At 38.9% G+C, this 18,773-nt stretch overlaps 1 protein-coding gene across 7 annotated transcripts; it reads right to left on the bottom strand.

Annotated features, from left to right (window-relative positions):
* Positions 1–242: 242 nt before the first annotated feature.
* On the bottom strand, positions 243–14,834 carry si:dkey-195m11.8 (fidgetin-like protein 2). 7 transcript variants are annotated; one of them, XM_067503615.1, is made up of 5 exons: positions 13,496–13,654; positions 12,519–12,748; positions 4,828–4,968; positions 4,340–4,724; positions 243–4,187 (listed from the first exon to the last, which is right to left on the bottom strand). In XM_067503615.1, the coding sequence occupies exon 5, from the start codon at positions 4,174–4,176 to the stop codon at positions 3,028–3,030; it is 1,149 nt and encodes a 382-aa protein (XP_067359716.1). In that variant the 5' UTR covers positions 4,177–4,187; positions 4,340–4,724; positions 4,828–4,968; positions 12,519–12,748; positions 13,496–13,654; the 3' UTR covers positions 243–3,027. The 7 variants fall into 7 exon arrangements, with proteins under 7 accessions (XP_067359716.1, XP_067359719.1, XP_067359713.1 ...); XM_067503618.1 differs by having other exon boundaries at positions 4,441–4,724; XM_067503612.1 differs by lacking the exons at positions 4,340–4,724; positions 4,828–4,968 and adding an exon at positions 14,638–14,834 and having other exon boundaries at positions 13,496–13,547.
* Positions 14,835–18,773: the final 3,939 nt, after the last annotated feature.

The raw sequence follows: 18,773 nt of genomic DNA, 5'->3' as shown, positions 1-18,773 counted from the left end.
TTGTGAAGAATTGAAGTTAGCCATAAAAATGTGCCTAGAGATTATTACTGTCAAGAAAAGAAGAATAAATGAAGTTTACTGAATATTTTGGGTGTTTTGATGTGCAATACAGAGAAGAAGTGTATGTATTTGGTATATCAATTTTGATTATTATTGTCAATTTACTCGTAGGAAGAAAACCCCAGCTGTGCACGGATGCTACATTCTTGGCATAGTATGTTTAGTGAAAGATGGGGGCTATCAAACCTTAAACATTTTTTTAATTTCACAGACAATAAACCAGAGTCAAGCTTTTTTTGTTCATATATCTTCATTTCCATGACACAACAGTCTTTAGTGAGGTAGACTACAACAGGTCAAGAAGTAAAACCATTGCTCCTTAAACTGGCAGGTAAAATGACATGAAATAAATATTTCCATGCATGATATCTTTCAAATGAGGTAGAACTTGCCACAGACAATTTACATGAAAGAACAAAAGTCTGACTGATTTATAAACATAACACTGAATCCCCATTTTTAATGTGCTGGACAAATTCAACTCCACTTCAGTGAATTAGAGTAACACGAAGAAACAGCAAATAGTGTGTGATGATATAGAGCGCATTCTGTGTGTGGCATGGACAAGCATTCAATTGTTTTAACAAAGCACTTAAATACTTGTAAATCTGGAGTAAAAGTACATTTTTATTTGATTAATATCAGTTTATTCATCTGTAGGATATTATTCAGCATAATATGATGGATAATCTGTGTGATGAGGGCGTTTTTATACTCAGCAACAATTTGAGAAGGTTTGTGAATGTGCTTTAATTTCGAAAAGAGGGATAAAAAGATATTTACTAAATTTGAGCCTAAATTTGGTTGGAGGGGATCTGCTGTATGGGCATGCGTTTAGCTAGGAGCTTGGTTTCGTTACACACGGGCTTAATGTTGCAAAAGTATCAGTATGGCACAGTTTATAATGGGATGAAATTGTAGAGCAATTAAACTGAAATATTGTAAAACAAAAAAGACTACATATGTAAATGTACATTTTCTGATAGTGCACATACTTTATTAATGTGTATCACAAATACCATCTCCATTCCTCATGTTGACATGGTAGAACTAAATTCAAGCTGCTTGACTGGTGACACTGTGTAAAGCTAATTCAAAATACTGACATCTGGACACTTTACTAAGACATTTGATAAACACATCTTTAATACGGCAGATACTGTAGTTTGTGTCTGTGTTGACGTGTCAAATGTTGTCAGGAGTGCTTTTTTCAATTTGTCCGCAAAGCCTTTTACACACTGATAACTACACTAACAATTAAGATGTCATTCATTTCTCCACCAAAACCTATAAGAGAATTACATCTATACATAAAGAAAATATGTGTCATATATCTAAAAACATCATTAATGTACAGTATGGCATGTATTGTTCTTTAAAAAAATATCTCAGTTACATTCAATATTTCAGGCCTTGGTACAAAAACCTTAAGTTTAATTTCCCAGAACTAAAGAAGCCATGTGTGTGTGTGTGTTTTTCTGTGTGTGTGTGTGTGTGTGTGTGTGTGTTCTACTGTTAGTATCAAAGGCCTTGTTAGTTCATTGTTTCCCTGAAGCGTTCAGAGTATCTTTTGCTCTGTGACAAAGCCATGGCTCTGTTATCATCTTGCTCCACAAAGTTCCCTACAAACACCCTAAGGTAATAACATACATTCTTATTTTATCATTTTGAGGTAACATTTTTTTTCCTGAGTATTCAATAACACAACTATAAATCATCCTTTTGAGAGGCAAAAGTAAAGAGAATGCATATTAAAAAAGTAAATCCTAGAAGATGAGCAAATCTTCATAAAGAATCTAAAATTGTGTAAAAATGTTAGAGGCACTCACTCAGGAGCATATATGTCTTAAATCTGCTTCAACCTCAGTTTCAGCTGTGCATCGAAACAGGTTCATGCACCCTCGAACAGTTTGCTCTAAGTGAATTTTACCAGTATTCACACTCAAGCTTGGTTGTCTAAGTTTTAACTGTTTGGTAGATAAATTTGTAGACCTTTATAGTCTTTTTGTACATTTTTGACTAAAGGCAATAGGTGGACCAGGTATGAATATTTATAGATCCTTTATAAAATATACCAGTTCATTTTAGGATTAACAGAAATCTGCATATAAACAACATAAGACATTTGAACATAAGCTACAGAAAATCCAAATGCTGTCATTGAGTGAGTGCCAAATTAAAAAAAAATTTTTTCCAACCTTCTTGCTTTACATCCAAACTATTTATTACATGCATATTATCATGTAATTATTTCATAAGCAGCTTGGTATGTATAAACAAATGGTATTCAGGTTGGAAACAGGACACAGACAGTGCTTCAGGATAGAAATTAGATAGATTAAATAAAGATTTATAGTAAAAAGAGGTTAAGGAAACTAAAATAAAGTCAAGAATAAGTATCAAGTAAAGTGAAAAGAAGGGAAACATTCATGTATCAAGACCAAGCGATTGACCAAGCCTTGGTGTAAGCTATGTAAAGCAGCAGTGATTGTGCTGAGATAGAATGGCAATCTCACTATTTGAGTTATTTCTCTCTTTACTTTTTGGTCAGTAATGATTTTTGTGGTGTGGTAGAACATATTGCAGTCAAAGGCCTTTTATATACACAATGGCCACAAATAAAAACACCAGCTTCTAAATCAACAGCATTGCAAAGCTGTTGCCACAGTAGCAGAAAGGAAATAAATACAATCCTGAGAGAAACAGACACTTAGACTATCTTAATGCTATCTATGTAGAGAATGCCTCAACTTCACCTATAAGACTTACCTCAACTTTGCCCCTGCGAATCTTTGGAAAATCATGAATAACAAACATGTATAAGATGCACAAGCAATCACAGTCCTGTGCCCTTGTGTTAGTGAAATAGCTTTCACTGACAAATTGAATGTTACTGCTCCAACTCTGTCTGGATTAATAACCCTAGCTGGTGTCGGAGAGTTAGTGAATTCCCTCACAAGCAGACTCTCAGCGGCCTCCAGCTGGGTCATCTGATCGTGTTTGCGATGCAGGTATCTTCATAGACATTCTCTGCTGTTGAGCAAAGTTGTGCTCTCCTGATACACTCTCTCCTGCTAGATCTGATGGCGGGCTGTAGTCCCCTCCTCCACCATAAGGAGGTGATATCAGTGGCTTTCCAGGTTTGTAGGCCTGTGGGTCTGAGGCTGATCCACTCATATCGTAGCCATTGCCGTGCCCGTTGCTGTGGCCTTTGCTATGACTGTTTCCGTTGCCATATTTTCTGTAGCGTGGTCCCTCCACCTCTGCTCCCTCCTGTGCTTCCTCTGCCATCTCAAAAGCTTTGCGCTTCAGTGGGAATCCTGGCTCAGAGCTCCCTCCAAGGCTGTGAGTTGGGTAGCTGTAGCTACCTCCCACTATGGGTGGTCTAGGGGTCAATGGAGTTGGGGCACTAATCCCAGAGGCCAGGTAGGAGGCACTCGGGTGGCTGTATCCAGAGGACAAGCTGGTTTGTGGGTAGCAACCTGGAGGGTAGTTGTAGACAGGTGTACTGGCGCTGTAGCTGGGCACTAAAGTGGGTGTGGCCTGCAAACTGTGGAGAGGGGCAGGGGGAAGTGCTGCGCTGGGCTGAGGGCAGTATCCTGAAGACAGGTATGTGCTGTTGTAGGCAGGAGGGTATTCCTGAGATGATGGGGCACTGCAGGATCCAGCACCACTGTAGACAGGTTCGGCGGCCAAGTTACAGCTCACAACTGTAACACTTCCTGTGGCTGGGATGCCCACAGAGCCAGAGCCCACTTTGGTGCCAGTTAATGCATCCAGGCCAGGGTAACACTCCATGGCTTGACCCAGAGCCCAGGGCTCAGATTCAGTCTTTAGGAAAGTCCCAGGCTCCGAATAAGCCCCTGTACCAGGACGTTCGTAGGACAGCTCAAGGCCTGCATACTTCTCAGCATAGCGTTTAAGCAAAGAGGAAGCAGTCAGGGCTGATATATCATCACTGGCCCAAGGATAACCTGCAGGGGCATAACTGCGGCGGGAAGCTGTAGCGTAGGGATCATGTTTGTGGGCAGATGAGGGCGAGGTGGTAGAGGTGACATCTAGGTGCTGCTCAGGCCACTGAGATAAGGGGGCTGTGTGCTCCGGGGACCAGTGCATCTTCAATAGTCCTGTATGAAAAAAGGCCCAAACTGAATTAGTTTACACAGTCATGAAATGATGTATCAAATGTTTTAAATATTTTTAGCACTTTGTCTAGACAAGATAAATGATGTATACTAGATCTGAGTTATTTTGTTCCCTGTTTCTTCCTAAAACTTACAAGAAAGTTTTAAGTTCAGCTTCCTGAATATCTGCCCTCTTGAGCTGAAACTTTTGCAGAATCATTTCGATGCTTCGCAGAGCTCTCTTACACGGTCTTACCCAGTCAGAGAACTGTTCTAATCTTTGTGAAGCTGCCAACATAGCCCCCAGCCTGGTCTCCACGGTGATAAGCTTCTATCAGCCTGAGTGCTGCCCTCTTCTTTGCCTCTCTCACATTGGGACCATTGTTGTCTTTCTGTGAGTCTCTTAGTCCACAATGCCACCCCCACAGAGCATGCGATCTAATTCGGCCCAAACCTCAGGGGTCTGTTGGACAGGGAGAGCTAGAGGGTGGGGTCACTGTGTAGTGGGGGCTCAGAACAGTTTTTCTCCCTACATAGAGACTGAACCAACACATTTATAAATGCTGTTACAAATGTACCGTTGATTGAGCAGTCAAAAATTCACATTTTCACATGCCAGGTGTGATTATTCATGCAAACTTACACAAACAAAGTAATCTGCTGGTTTAGTGGTTGTGGGCTTGTCTTTTTGAACTGGCATTAGGCTGACATTCCAGGCATTGCAGAGTATTATTAAACTGTCTTGACCCCAGGCTTAAACCAGAGGTGATTCCCTACAACAGCACTGGACAGAAAAAGACAAGCTCTTGATTGAGAACATATAACTCTTATGGCACTTTTGAAAATCCCTTCTCTAACATATATTTTACCACAAACACATTATAAACTCTTCTATATTTATTACAAACTGTACTCAGTAGTACAAAGTTAGAAGTCCAATTTGATTCTTTGGTAAATACAGCTAGGTGCAAATGTTTCCATCTACTTATTTTGAAATGGCAAAAAGAATTTACAAATTTGATCATTTTATTATTTCCTAATTCTTATTATTTAATTATTCAAACCTAACATAATAAAAATGCACATTGAGTCAGTAAAAATGTTTTAGTAGAATAATGAAAATTACAAAGGTTTGCATCCCCCTTGCTAAATGAATTAAAAACCTACTTTAATTTCTGATGAAAGAACATTTGTATCATCTATTTGTGCAATAAACGTTGATAGAAAAAATTTTGTTTTACTATTTTTACTATTTCAAAAAAGAGGATGCTAACCTCTTCAAATCAACTGTATACGTTGATATATTTTTCATTTTTAAAAATGACATTAAATGTATTGAAATGTTTTCAACTTCAACTATTCTGATAATATGAGGCATTACTGATTTTCCTTGTAGTTATGATCAGTGTCATTGCAAGACTTAGCTCTATGCAAGACCATAATCGAGATGTTTTTTGGCCAGGGAATACAGGAACTAAATGCAGCAGCAGTTGCAGTCTTTTCATCATCACACATACACACACTTGCTCTCTCACATGTCGGGTCTGAAAGTGTCTACATGTGGATTATGTCAGGTTGTGCCACGTGTCCACTGGACCACCAGATGGGCCTCTAAACGGACCACAAGTTGATCACTACAATGAATGATCCTTCAGTCCAATAATCCCACTCATCCAATCCAGGGATCGCATCACTCTCAAGCAGCACAGGCTCCACCCTGGATCTGAGAAATCCCTAGGGGAATTATGACAGATCATGGTACCCATCCTTAGAACAAAAAACATTACTAGCACACGACAGAAAAAATCTTTTACTCCCACTAATACCAAGTGCCCCGAAAGGTTGGGGGGGGGGGAGGGGGCAACAGTCTCTTTTCTGAAATTGCTGCTATTTACACCTCTTGTTCCAGAGTCAAACAGCTCAGTTATTCATTAGGAAATGGAAAGTTTGTGCTACAAATGCCGTTGAGATAAAATGGTTAGAGTGCATTAACATCTGTATGCAAGGGCCCTGTGTCCCTTGATCTGGTTTTGCCATAAACATAAGAAAATGAAAGAAATTGAAGTGATGAACTCTGATGGGGTGTACAATTATATGCATGTAGCAAAATGATCTTGGGTAAATGGTTCACTTCAGTGTTTGCCAGTTTTAAGATGCTGTGAATACTGTAATAAAAAGGAAATCTGACTGCACTCATTACAAGATCAGTCTTAGGTTTGTTGATTTAAAAACCTAATGTTATGTCTCTATTTTCGCAGTGCACTGTAAGAACTATGTATTTGCTGAAATAATGGTTGAACAGAAAAAACAATTGTATGAAAAACACACCTCAATGTAAATCATTCATAACATTCTAACTTTTTATCTAACATTAATATTGTTTCAAACAACTATCTGCAAGTTTTTATCTTGAGCATAACTTGAGCATAAATGTTAACAAAGTCCAGTTCATTGAATGTATGAAGAATTAAAAACCTTTTTTAGAAAAACAGCAGCCTTGTGACAGTATTTACACACGGATTGAAAATGTGCATACACCCACAAAGATACACATCCAGGGTCATCAGATACTCAGATACTGATACCCACTGGTCATGCTGATAGCAGGCATGAGCTGACTGTTTGCCACTTTGTCTTCAATCTACTCCTCCCATCTTCACCAGATGGTCTAAGACATATTGGGGCATAGTAATCTACTGTGTCTGGAATCCCTCATCAGAAAGAAAAACTGAACAGAATCACTCAGATCAGATAATGGGCAAGTGAAACTAAGGGTCTGGATGGTTTAAGGACCAGACTGGGGAAACCAGACTAATGAAGGATTAGAACACAGAAAGCTTATGGGAGTATCAGTACTTGGTGGAAATCTGACAGCCAGACCCACGAATTAAAGAAGCATCACTGGTGAATTTACGCCTTATCTTTCTAGAAACCAAAGCTTTATCCCAAGATGATTTATTTAACCAAAGGTAAAACTTCAATGATGATCTTTGTGGAGTATCACAAAATGCATGTCAGAAAATATATATAACGACAAAGGAGGGCTCTTTAGAAACAATAGTGACATGTGCACTAATGCTCCTGATGTTTCTAGTTACATAGCCACCTATGGTATTTTGTTTTTTTGAAATAAAGAAATTATTTATTTCTTACATATAGGCAGATAATTGTTGTCTAGTTAGAGATGTTCTGTATATACTTTTTCAGATGAAGCACTAAAAGACACAATGACTGAGATCTCCTCTAAATGGTTAGTCTATCCTTGTTGTTTTCATGAGCAAACCAACAATATAAATTCAGACGTCCTTTAGCAATAATCATATTCCCACATTCTGTTTAAAGCATTGTTTTGATTTTACTTCTTAGTAACCCCTTTATATGGCATATAGTGTATTTCAGTATTGTCAGGTTTGCTTGTTTTCCAGGTATTTCTGTGACTGAGTAAAACATCTCACTGTTCCTGAATGCAGCATCAGACATATGTCTTAGAGTCAAACTATTAATAAGCAGCGTTTGAGTATTAGGGGGGGGATGAGTGAGAGAGCCCCTAACCCTGATTTAGCACCTCATGTTGGCTTGAGGGTGGAAACACCCCTCCATTCTTGACCATGCTTGGCTTACCAGGAGACAAAGATGAGCACTAAGCTGGCTGGGTACTACAACAGCTTTCGTTAATCATTGTGATTATCATACTCTTGACAAGCACCAGTTTTTCTTCTGGGTTTGTTCACCAGCAGATACAAATTAACTAAACATTTACAACAACAAAAAACACAATAAAAGAGGGTAAAATAATTTGTACCAGCAGCACTTGTGCACAAAAATATGTGTGAATTGTGATTACTATTGCTATTACTATGTGATGGCTCTGATTGTTTATTGTGTGCAGAGTGGTTAAAATAATTTACCTACTAGTGTTTGGAGAGCTTTGTGAATTCAATAATCCACATTAGACAAATACCACTGTAACACAGTGCATACACTTGTATTGCTTCATATTAACATCTTTAGTTCAGATAAACATTAAATAAATTGTGTTGATCACAGACTTCCGCATCCTCCATGGGGTCCAGATTTAGCTCCTTCTTTTTCATGGCCTCCTCATTCATACAGTTGTTTAGGGATTTGTAAATCCATATTTGCTCACCCAGTATGATTTAATGCTCATTTAATTTGTGAGCATCCCAGGATATGTCCAGCCACTTTACACAATTTTTTATGGATTAATTTAGGAACATTAGGTCTAAGTTAGTATGGCAACTAATTAATATCTTATGATGAGTTTTAATATTGTTATGCATCTGAGAAATATTTTTTTAATTATCATACAAATCACATGCTTTTCATTACCTGAATGTACCTCCTGGGTGTTATGTCTGACTTTGGGTGTGGTGGGAGCATGTGTTGTTTGTATTTGTCTCACAATGTATTGTGTATACTAAAATAGTCCTGTTAGTGCATATACTTTTACACTTTTACCCAAAACAATTTAGAAACCTAGTATAATTGAGGTTTTGATGCATAAGTAAGAATCAGCCTCATGCCTCTGTTCCAACTCTTCACTTGTATTCCATTTAATCCCCAAAATCCAGAAACTAAAGGAAGGTAAATTTTATGTTAGTGTTGGAGGGTTACTGTAGTCACTGTGGTCTTTGGAAGCAGTGGTATTGGCACATTTACACTTCTGGCCAGCTGGTGAGGTCATGTTTACATACTCTAACAATAATTCCTTCACATGGGTCTTAAATTCATGAGATAGACTATTCATTACAGGAAGAAAATGTTAGTGCTACAACTAAAAAAGCCAGTTTGTGTAGCATTACTGAAAAGGACCAGATTACATAAGAAGAGGAAATGACCTGTGAGAGCAACAGACATGTAGAGGCAAGAGGAGAGGAAGGAAATGTAGACATCCCAAGCAGACCATCATTATCTTTAGTGTCCATTTTAATTATATACTTGTACACATTTAAAGACGTGCATCTAAACTATACCAAAACCTTCTAGAAACTGAAAGAAACATTGCAATGTTCACAAAAATAAAAATTAGACTTATATGTTAAATGTGAGTGTAAGGAATCATCCCAACACAATTCTGCTACATGAATAGAGCAAAAATTGAGGTAAAAACTACATCCACAAAACAAATACACGAGTGCTACAAGGGCTGAGGTTTAATCAGAAAGCAGAATATGCAGTGTGTGTGTGTGCGTGTGTTTCTGTGTGTGTGTGTGTGTGTGTGTGTGTGTCCATGAACAGGGAGAAGGTTGCTTGTAAACAACAGCCTGATTGATTCACTAAAGAGATGCACTGTGACCCTCTCCACTCTGTCCATCCGTCAGCAGTCATCACTGAAACCAGTTTCAGTGCTCTAACCCTTCCTCTTTAATGAATGCTATCGTCAGTTACCCATCTGTGAATAACCTCATATTAAAAACACTCTGGTATATTGTATTACCTGGCCACATATTTTTTCTTTTAAGGAATCAGCATTATGCAAGTCATGGATGTGTCCTGTGCATCAGTGCAGGCTAATTTGAATTGTGGTCCACTGCATAGTCACTGTGGGTAATTAAAGGTTAATTAAATGAAAGTATGTGTGGGGGAAGGGTCTAACTGGAATGGGATTTGGGGGTTGTGAAGCATCAGATGTTGCTGGCCGCCCGGCTGACTGACTGGAAGGGGAGTGGAAACAATAATCACCCTTCTGCAGCTGAAAGGTCCTCTGTTGGTGCTTTTGCTCCACTCACAATAAACAAAGACTTGTTTCCTGAGGATGGACAGGCGCACAACAAGATTCACATGCACAATCTCAAGCACTGCTATGATGTGGTTTTGATGCAGTGTGTAGCTATAGCTGGCTAACAGGCAGAGACACTTCTGGCCTTGGATGAGTCAGGCTGCTGGAATGCGAGGAATCTAACCTGAGATCGATTTACAAAGCACATATCCTCTCCATACACCCAACACACACTGACCACTCCTAGGCAAAAGGAAGACTAGGAGAATGCAGAAAGATAGAGACCATGCTCACTGATAGGGCTGATAAATGACCCTTTTGGCTATTTACACATTACTGGGTGATTTGTATTAGTTAGAGTTCATTGACAACATTGCTTGGAAGATCAATATAAGACATGGAAATACATGGCGCATGTCAGGAGGGAAGAAGGACCAAGGAGACAGGTTGCAGAGCTATCTTTGTCCTTTCTGCTTAAAGAGTAAAATAGGGTTAAACTGTTATGTAAGCAGTGACTGTGGTCTAAATTACAGAGCATGAAGCCAAACTGAAGGAGAAGTTGCTAAGGAGAAACCCCACCCCCTTTGTCCAGGCCTGCACAGACCACCAGATCACACTGTACCAGAAACTAATCCAACCTTTCCATCTCTATAACATACATATTATTTATAATATCTCCTAATCACAGTTAGAGCAATGAAAATGACATTTTCACTCAAACACTTGCATCCGATTGCATTACAATATCTCTCAGCAGCACTAAAAATCTAATTAATTTTAAATATTTTTCTTCCTCCTTTAACCGGGTTTTATTTTACACTTTTCTTTCTTTTTGAGTTCTGTTTAAGTCTCGGTTTCTTAAGCCTCTCTCCTTGTGTCCATACTGCAGTGTAGGCAAGATTGTGTGTCCAAGCCTGTGTGGTCAGTTTCCCCTTCCCCCACTCCTTTAGCTCACACACACATGTGCCAGAAGCTGGCCTGGCCCCTTTCTGCTTATTGTGTCCACTCATACATCAGGCTGCAGCTGACCAGTCTCTACTAAAAATCCCCTCCATATGCCCTTCACTTTACTCTTTCTCCATCTTATCATTTTATTTTGAGCGAAATAGATCTTTATTAAACACCTAATGAGGAGCGATAATGTGCTTAACAAGCTTTGGATGTCTAATGTGTGTGTGCGTGCCTGTGTGTGTGTGTGCGTGCGTGTGTGCGTGTGTGCGTGTGTGTGTGTGTGTGAATGTGGAAAGTGATGTTTATGTGTCCCTCTATATAGGACTAATGAGGGGCTGTTGACACCACGTTACTAACTATCTAATTTTCATTCACAGACTCGCTTCACCCTGTTAACTGCCAAATAATAAAGGATAAGCCTGCTCGTCACTCTCTTCATGTCACACACTATCATCATTGGACAGAGCCCATAATGAGGTGTGACTAATGGTGATTGTAGATTTGTTTGTGTTTGACAAGAAATCTGTAAAAATAAAATACAGCACACGCTTGTGGGCAGATGAAGTTTCTTTGGGAAGAAATCTAACATGACACTGTGAGTCTTTTTATGGAAGGAATGTAACACATGCATGTTACCAAAAATTCTCTCTACTAAGAGACCTCTCTTATTCTTCCTTGAAAACTTGGAAACATAATTGTTTTAGAAGTCCATTGTCTCTGTATCTTTGTGCTCTTTGGAATTCAAAATACATGTAGACGTAAATCCCTGTTGCATTATTCAATTCAGGTTAGTGTTGTAATCCAATTAAAGCTTGGCTTAATCAATAACCCACTCAATCAATATATGCATATTTACCATGGACCTATCAGGAGCAATATATATACAAACTGGGGAAAATGTTCTGATGTGTCAGTCAGAGCCTTGTGATTTATTCTGCTTTTACACATGACTGTTTTTTTTTTTTACATGTCTATGGTTCCAGCACTAAACAGAGTTTTTCAGTTCATGTTTAAGCAAAAATATAAACTAGATAATGAAACTTAATTATGCTTTAATTAATTATGCAAAATAACTTTTACACACATTAAGGGGATAGGTTGTCAAAAAAATCTAAAAGGTGAGGGTGTTAAAACCAAAACACGTCACGCGTACTGCATTCTTAAAAAAAGGCTCTGAATACAGCCTAGTTACACAGGCTTTTCCACTGTACTCCGTCAGTATGTTTTTCCAAGGGGCAGACAGCGATGCTTTAGGTGGTGTCTGTAAAAACAAACTGTTACTTTACAACATTCACATGGACGGGCTGAAAAAACAGCTACTGAACACTTTCTGTGAAATTCCTCAATGCGAAGCCCAGAGACTCAGCTGTTAAAGCCATTAGCATTTCTGCTTTCTCAATATGACTTCTCTGAGACCCCCAAACACACCCTTATGCCCTTGTTTTCCTCTGCACAACCACAGGAGATGAGTCCTGCACAAAAGAGGAGTAAAAAACAGAGTGCACAAGAAGGCAGCCTCAAGCCAAGCTGTGTCATGGTATTCACATAAAAGATGCCAAAAGGACCCCACACAGAACATAACCGTCCATAATCATAATCACCTGAGCACAGACAGTGTACACACAAAATAAAAGCAGACTTACTGTATGGGGTGACAGGACTGAGCATTCTGCAGCCCTGGCCCCAGGTGAAGAGGAGAGGATCGGGTCCACTTAGTGTCACTAGTGGCCCAGCTGCATGCTGTGGGGTCTTCCTGGGCTACTGCTTCTCCTGCTGCTGGCAGTTGTGTGGCTGCTTGCTTGGATAGTGACTGACTTCCTGCACCCCTCCATGGCTCATCTCACACGTCAACAACCCTCCAACATACCACCACCTGAAGAAGGCACACATGTCGGTATCACATTATTCCAATAAAAACCATAGGACAAATAGGACAAATACAGTTCTGTATTTATTACATATTAATTCAAAATTGCTGTTTATAACCCTATTGTGTCAACAACAATTGGGAAATGTTTGTAGAAAGTAACTGAAAGTGACTTATTCTCATACACTCTAAAGGCTCTTGGTTTTGCTTTTCACATGGACATTCCTCATGTGTATATGTGTGCACATACACGTGCATGTGCAAGAGCGACTGATCAAGAGAGAGTTTAAATGCTAAATTCTCTGACAGAGAGGGGCTTTACCCTCCGACCACAAAACTGCATGACCAGAGGAGACAAATTTCTAATTCTCTGCAAATGTCATGTCCATACAAATGCTAAAAACCATAACAGCAAAGAGAACTTTGCACTCTCTGCAGAGTGAGCAAGATTTCCTGTCTAACACGAAACAGATAAGAAAAAATAACCAGTTTAGAATAAGTGAGTGTTATATATTTATAAAAGCCATTGACATAAAAAGGACACACTACTGAGAATACCATACACGTCTGAAAACTAAAACTATAGCATGTACAATAAGTAGAAGGAATGAAACACATGGAGGATAATATGCAAGGAGTGATTACACAATGTTGAAAAGGTGAGGAATGTGTAAGAAGGAGCAGAATCCTTGTCATTAGTGCTGAAAGGAGTAATAAACAAAACCTTCAACAAGTCACTAAATGGTTACTGACCTGATCGGGATGAGATTTCGTTGCTGAGTGATTCAGTGTAGAAAGTAATCCACTATTCCACAAAGTAAAACAGGGGGAGCCGACATAAATGTGTGTGACTTCCAGGACCCTATCTTTCTGTCCTGCCCTCCCTCGCTCACCCTCCAGCTCTCCTCTCCCTCCCCCTCCCACTCTCTCTTGCCTAGTGACAACAGAGCAGCCTCATATCCCCCTCCCCCAACCACACCACCCCTCCCCCTCCATCTGCCTCTTTTGTTAAAACTATTTCAGCAGGAAGGGAGAAAAGAGGGAAAAAGTGACCAATCATGCAATGTCAGAGAAGACGCTTTTTTCCCCTGCTGCGTGTGCATGAATTTCTGCATGTATATGGTTGTGCATCATCTTATTTGCATGTGTGTTGCATGTTTTAGGTGGCAATACTTCAGCATTAATGCTAGACACATGCTGGAGAAAAACTGTGAATTTTCTCCTTCACTGATCATATGAGAAGTTCAGTTATTGTCAATGACTTCTATCGATCTGGTACATTGATCTTAGTATTGCTGAGAGGGTGGGGTTGAAACCTTGTCAATATTACCTAATTCTGGTGTTTCCCCATCCCCCTGCACACACACACAAACACACACACTCATGCGCCATCACCAGCCTGTGTAAATGAGCAGCAGTACATTTGCCTCTGACTAATTTCTTCACCTGTAAATTATTAACTATAATTTAAATACATTCTTGTGCTTCTTTTATTTCATTCATGGTAATTATCAATCTCCTTTTTACCCTATTTTTTCCTTCTCCACCAACTTATAGAAAGGAACACAGCTGTGGTTCTACTTTTAGAGTTATAGTGTAGGCGGGACAAAGTAGTCCGCTCCTCATATTTCTCTGCTGTAAACACTTAAGGCCTTGCAGGACACATGTCCTGTTGGTTACTCTCAACATTAGATCCTATCCCACACAAACACACATACACACATACACACACACATTGCCTCTTTACACAGAGTGTACAAAGCAGCACACTGGTATCTGGCAGTAATATGAGAAACATTTTTGTCAATAACACCAGTAGATGTGGAGGTTTCACCTTTCATCAGGTGATTAAGAGCAGCAATGACTAGTGTAGCACTAAGCTCTTTCTCCCTTACCTGCATTACTGACAAACACTGAAAAAGCCACTCTGTTATTCTTCATAAACAATATGTCTAAACAATCCAAAATCTTTTCTTTTCACCACAGATGAAGTACGCTGTTTGACGTGTTCTCGCTGTCGAAGCAAATCTGTCCAGATGTGGTCTCTTGTTAAGTCAGAATTACCTATACAGCTCTATGCAGGTCACTGGGACATGCAAAGGGACAAAGGGCAGTGTGCGAATGACAGTTCAACAGAAAAGGTGCGGCTGTGAGCAGGTTGGACAACAAGTTTTCTGGCAGTAACAGAGGAGTGAAATCTAAGATTATTCCAAATGCTAGGCTATGATGGTAGGCTAGGCCATGGTAACTCTAACCCAAAGTCCCTTTGGCCTTGTGGGTGGGATAGACCACATGATAGCACTCCAGAGAAGCTCAGCTGTTTGCCACTCCAATTCTGTCTCAAGCAGCTGAGCACTGACTCACTGCTCCACTGAACTATACCAGTAATGGATAACAGTGTGTGTGAGGGTGTCATATGACTGTGTGTTGGAAGTAGGAATGTAGTTAAAAGATAAAAATCAGTCCACACCTTCCAAGGTTGTCGTGGCTACTTAACTAAAAAACACACTTCATTTCATGAGTCCAAGCACATTCAAAGATCATGTAAGCAGTGAATTATGAGACATATAGAACAACATGGAGAGAGACAAGGAGCAAAACAGGAACAGGAAATCTTTAGAAAAAGAACAGGAAATGTGTGTATTGTCCACCACTTGCGATGTCAGTGTCAGCACAGTGTTGTGCATGTATTCAAATGATAAGGCTGGTGATGTCAAATAATATTTTAATTTCAATAAATTCTATGAAATGACCAAAACCCAGTGTTGATATGTGCACAAAAGATATTTTAAATAATTACTATTAATATTTGTTGATGTTTTCATTTATTTTTTATTCATAATTTCGCTAATCACTAATCCAACTCTTCAGGACAATCAGTTGGCACATACACACCAGTACATGTGTTCATTTTAGCTCCTAAAGTGCAAATGGTTTTTATGCAAGATCCACAACTGCAAAACTGTGTGTCCTTTCAAGTTAATGGCACTACTGTCAAAATGAATTCCAGTGACACCGGAAACTTTCAATGTTCTAAGTATAATGCTAACCACAGACATTCTGAATCAGAGCTGGACAAAGGGAGGGTTTGATTTACATTGTTTCAAATGTAATCTACAACACAGCTGAAACACCGTCCAATGAAGCTTACTGCACACACACACACACACACACACACACACACACTGCTCCACATTGGAGTGGCTCATTGTTCTCTGATATAGAGAACACAATATCCAAGTCTGGTAATAGAGGTTAGATTAATTGCTGACAAATCTGTATTCAGCAGTTCCCTTTCTCTCTCCTTGCCAGATTTATGACATAGATTGATGGAGGGGAGGGACTATTCAAGAGGCATCACTATTCAGGGAGAAATGAGGAAAACAGGTCACTGAGTCAAGAAAAACTGAGAAGAGAAAAAAAAGACAAACGATTGCTTTTTTGGTTGGATCATATACATTATATGTAAGTGTGTGTGTGTGTGTGTGTGTGCGTGGGTGTGTGTGTGTGTGTGTATATATCTGCTGTGGCGACACTGAACTCACGGGATGTAGCCAAAAGGACTAAATAAATAAATAAATACACTTCTTATTTCTTCTTATAAATTCAAAGAAAATATAAAATTTTACTTTCAATTTGCATTTTAGAGAGCCAAATGAAAATGTATCTTTTCAAATGGGACACAGGTTGACTTATGCTCTATCAAGAAAGCAAGTTTTTTTTTATTTGTGTCAGTAATTTTTGAGTGTGACAGTGACTGAACATGCACAATGTTCAGGAACCTGAACTGAAGCCCCTATATAAAATATAGCCACCGTTATTTTTATGATTTACACTAGTCACTTGTGTTCTTGTCAAAACGACGAACAGAAATACGAACATAAAACTGTTACAAAAAAGTTAGTCAACCTTTCAGCTCTAAGACTTACATCCACTTTATACTCTAACTCTAAGCAAGAAAGCACATCAGCATATTCTTTCCAAATGATGAAGAGACTTCTAATAAAAGATCCAAACTATTTAAATTGCCATTAACACACCTAATGACTATTAATCATGTAGCATTTTGTGTAAGTCGTGCAGAAAAAAAGTGCATTCCTGCTCGAGGTCAGCTCTCCTTCCCCAAAAACACCACAGGACCCTCACATGAGTACAAAGGATTTCTTTGAATGCTGTTGTTGGAACAGAGACATTAGGGCCAGACCCCCTCCTCAGCTGATTGGCCATGCGCCATAGTGACGCTGGATGCACATAATAACAATTACAAACAAACACACAAGCTGATAGTGTGTAAATATATATGACCAAGATCCAACACATTGTAATGGATCAGTCGGAGGCGGCAGATCTTTGATTTAATACACAAGGTAAAGACATCTAAAATGTTTTGTCCAATTCCCTCCTTCCACCTGATGTCACAATGTAAGTTTGCCAGATCAGTTGCCTCCCCAGCCCGCCAGCTGTTTGTAATCACAAACCTTTGGGTGTCAGGCTCACTTGACACCCTGAATGCACACATGCACACATAGACGTATACATATAGAGAGTTCAGTGCATCTTTAACCTCATACCTCTTCACATAGGTGACTCCTGTGCAGTCAGGATCACCACCAGATGTGCACACCGTGGTCACACCTCACAATAGAAAATGGGGGAGGAGAGGACAATCTACTGAAAAACTGACTATTTATGCGGGTACTTCTAAGAGTTAGGGGCTGAGGCAAGTGTTTATTTACCATGAAATGATGCAGTCACTGTTCACAGACTGAATACTGACTGCCTCCTAGTGGGACAACTCAAACACATCATTATCCAGGTATACAGTAAAATCTCTAATATATTTCTCAAGCCTCTTCAATCAAATAATTTAACAAAACCACGTGATGCAATAAGGAAAAACAATAATTTGTTTAATTTCAACTTTAAATATTTATTTTCCATTTTTTATCATTAAAAATCAAATTACATATACATATAAACATGTAGAATTTTTTTGCTCAACATTAATCATTCACTTGTTGGAGACAAGGCATCGCTCTTTTTCTGTGACTTAAGTTTTCTGCAGTGCAGATGCTCTTCTCCCACATGCTTTCTAACCAATCTCTCTCTTTAACCTTCATCCATAGCCATGACCTTGTGATTAAAACTGATGTTTTGTCCCATATTCATTAGAAGCCAAAGCCTCACAGATTTTTCACCTTTATCTACACATAAACATGAAGCAGGTGAGGAAGGAGGGCATCTGAAACATGGGCCTGTAGCTGTATTTTTACATGACACAGAAAGATACATTATCCAAACTGAGTTTTTTAGATAGCATGTGCTGTTTTACTGACTTATAAAAGGTCAGTTCTGGTCAGATGTACAGTGATCAAATGTCAAAAATGACAGCACAATAGTCAATGGTTACGTATTGCATGACAGGAACACATATACACCACATATTTATACTCATATCCATCAGAATGTATGACCTCTGTTGATCACAAGTATATGCAGTAAACTTACCGTACACTGAAGGCATTTTACTGTATGTTTAACACATTCACATGTTGTATACATTAATGACCTGAAAATTAAGTTTAACACATGACACATAATGTTCTTTAAAAGTACTTACAATTTAGTCTAGTCCATTTTGTAATAATTTTAAAATTTTATTTACCAAGTTATGCACAAATTGTACTTTTAGCACTCACTCATGTGACTTTAAATACATTTACAATGGATAGTATTGAGTCATGTCATTCATGTTTCCTCAGACATACAAACATTATTCACATCCAAAAGTCTGACAGAGTCAAAGCAGAAATGACAGCAAACACACTTTGCAAAGCTTTCATTCCCATCCAGGAGGAGATGTTACTGCATGTGACATTTCAGTGATAGATTACTATACTTGGGCAGCTTTTATTAAAGCCACTTGAATAGAAAAAAAGGTGGAATAAGCTTTGGCAATGGGCATAAAACAATTTACAAATTAATATTTAATTGCATCGTAAAACGTAAGATTAGAGATATTTTTATATGA

This window comes from Channa argus, chromosome 5 (assembly GCF_033026475.1).
Source record: "Channa argus isolate prfri chromosome 5, Channa argus male v1.0, whole genome shotgun sequence".
Lineage (NCBI taxonomy): Eukaryota > Metazoa > Chordata > Actinopteri > Anabantiformes > Channidae > Channa > Channa argus.
The sequence above is the reverse complement of the archived record's forward strand: the minus strand, read 5'-3'. Positions and strand labels throughout refer to the sequence as shown.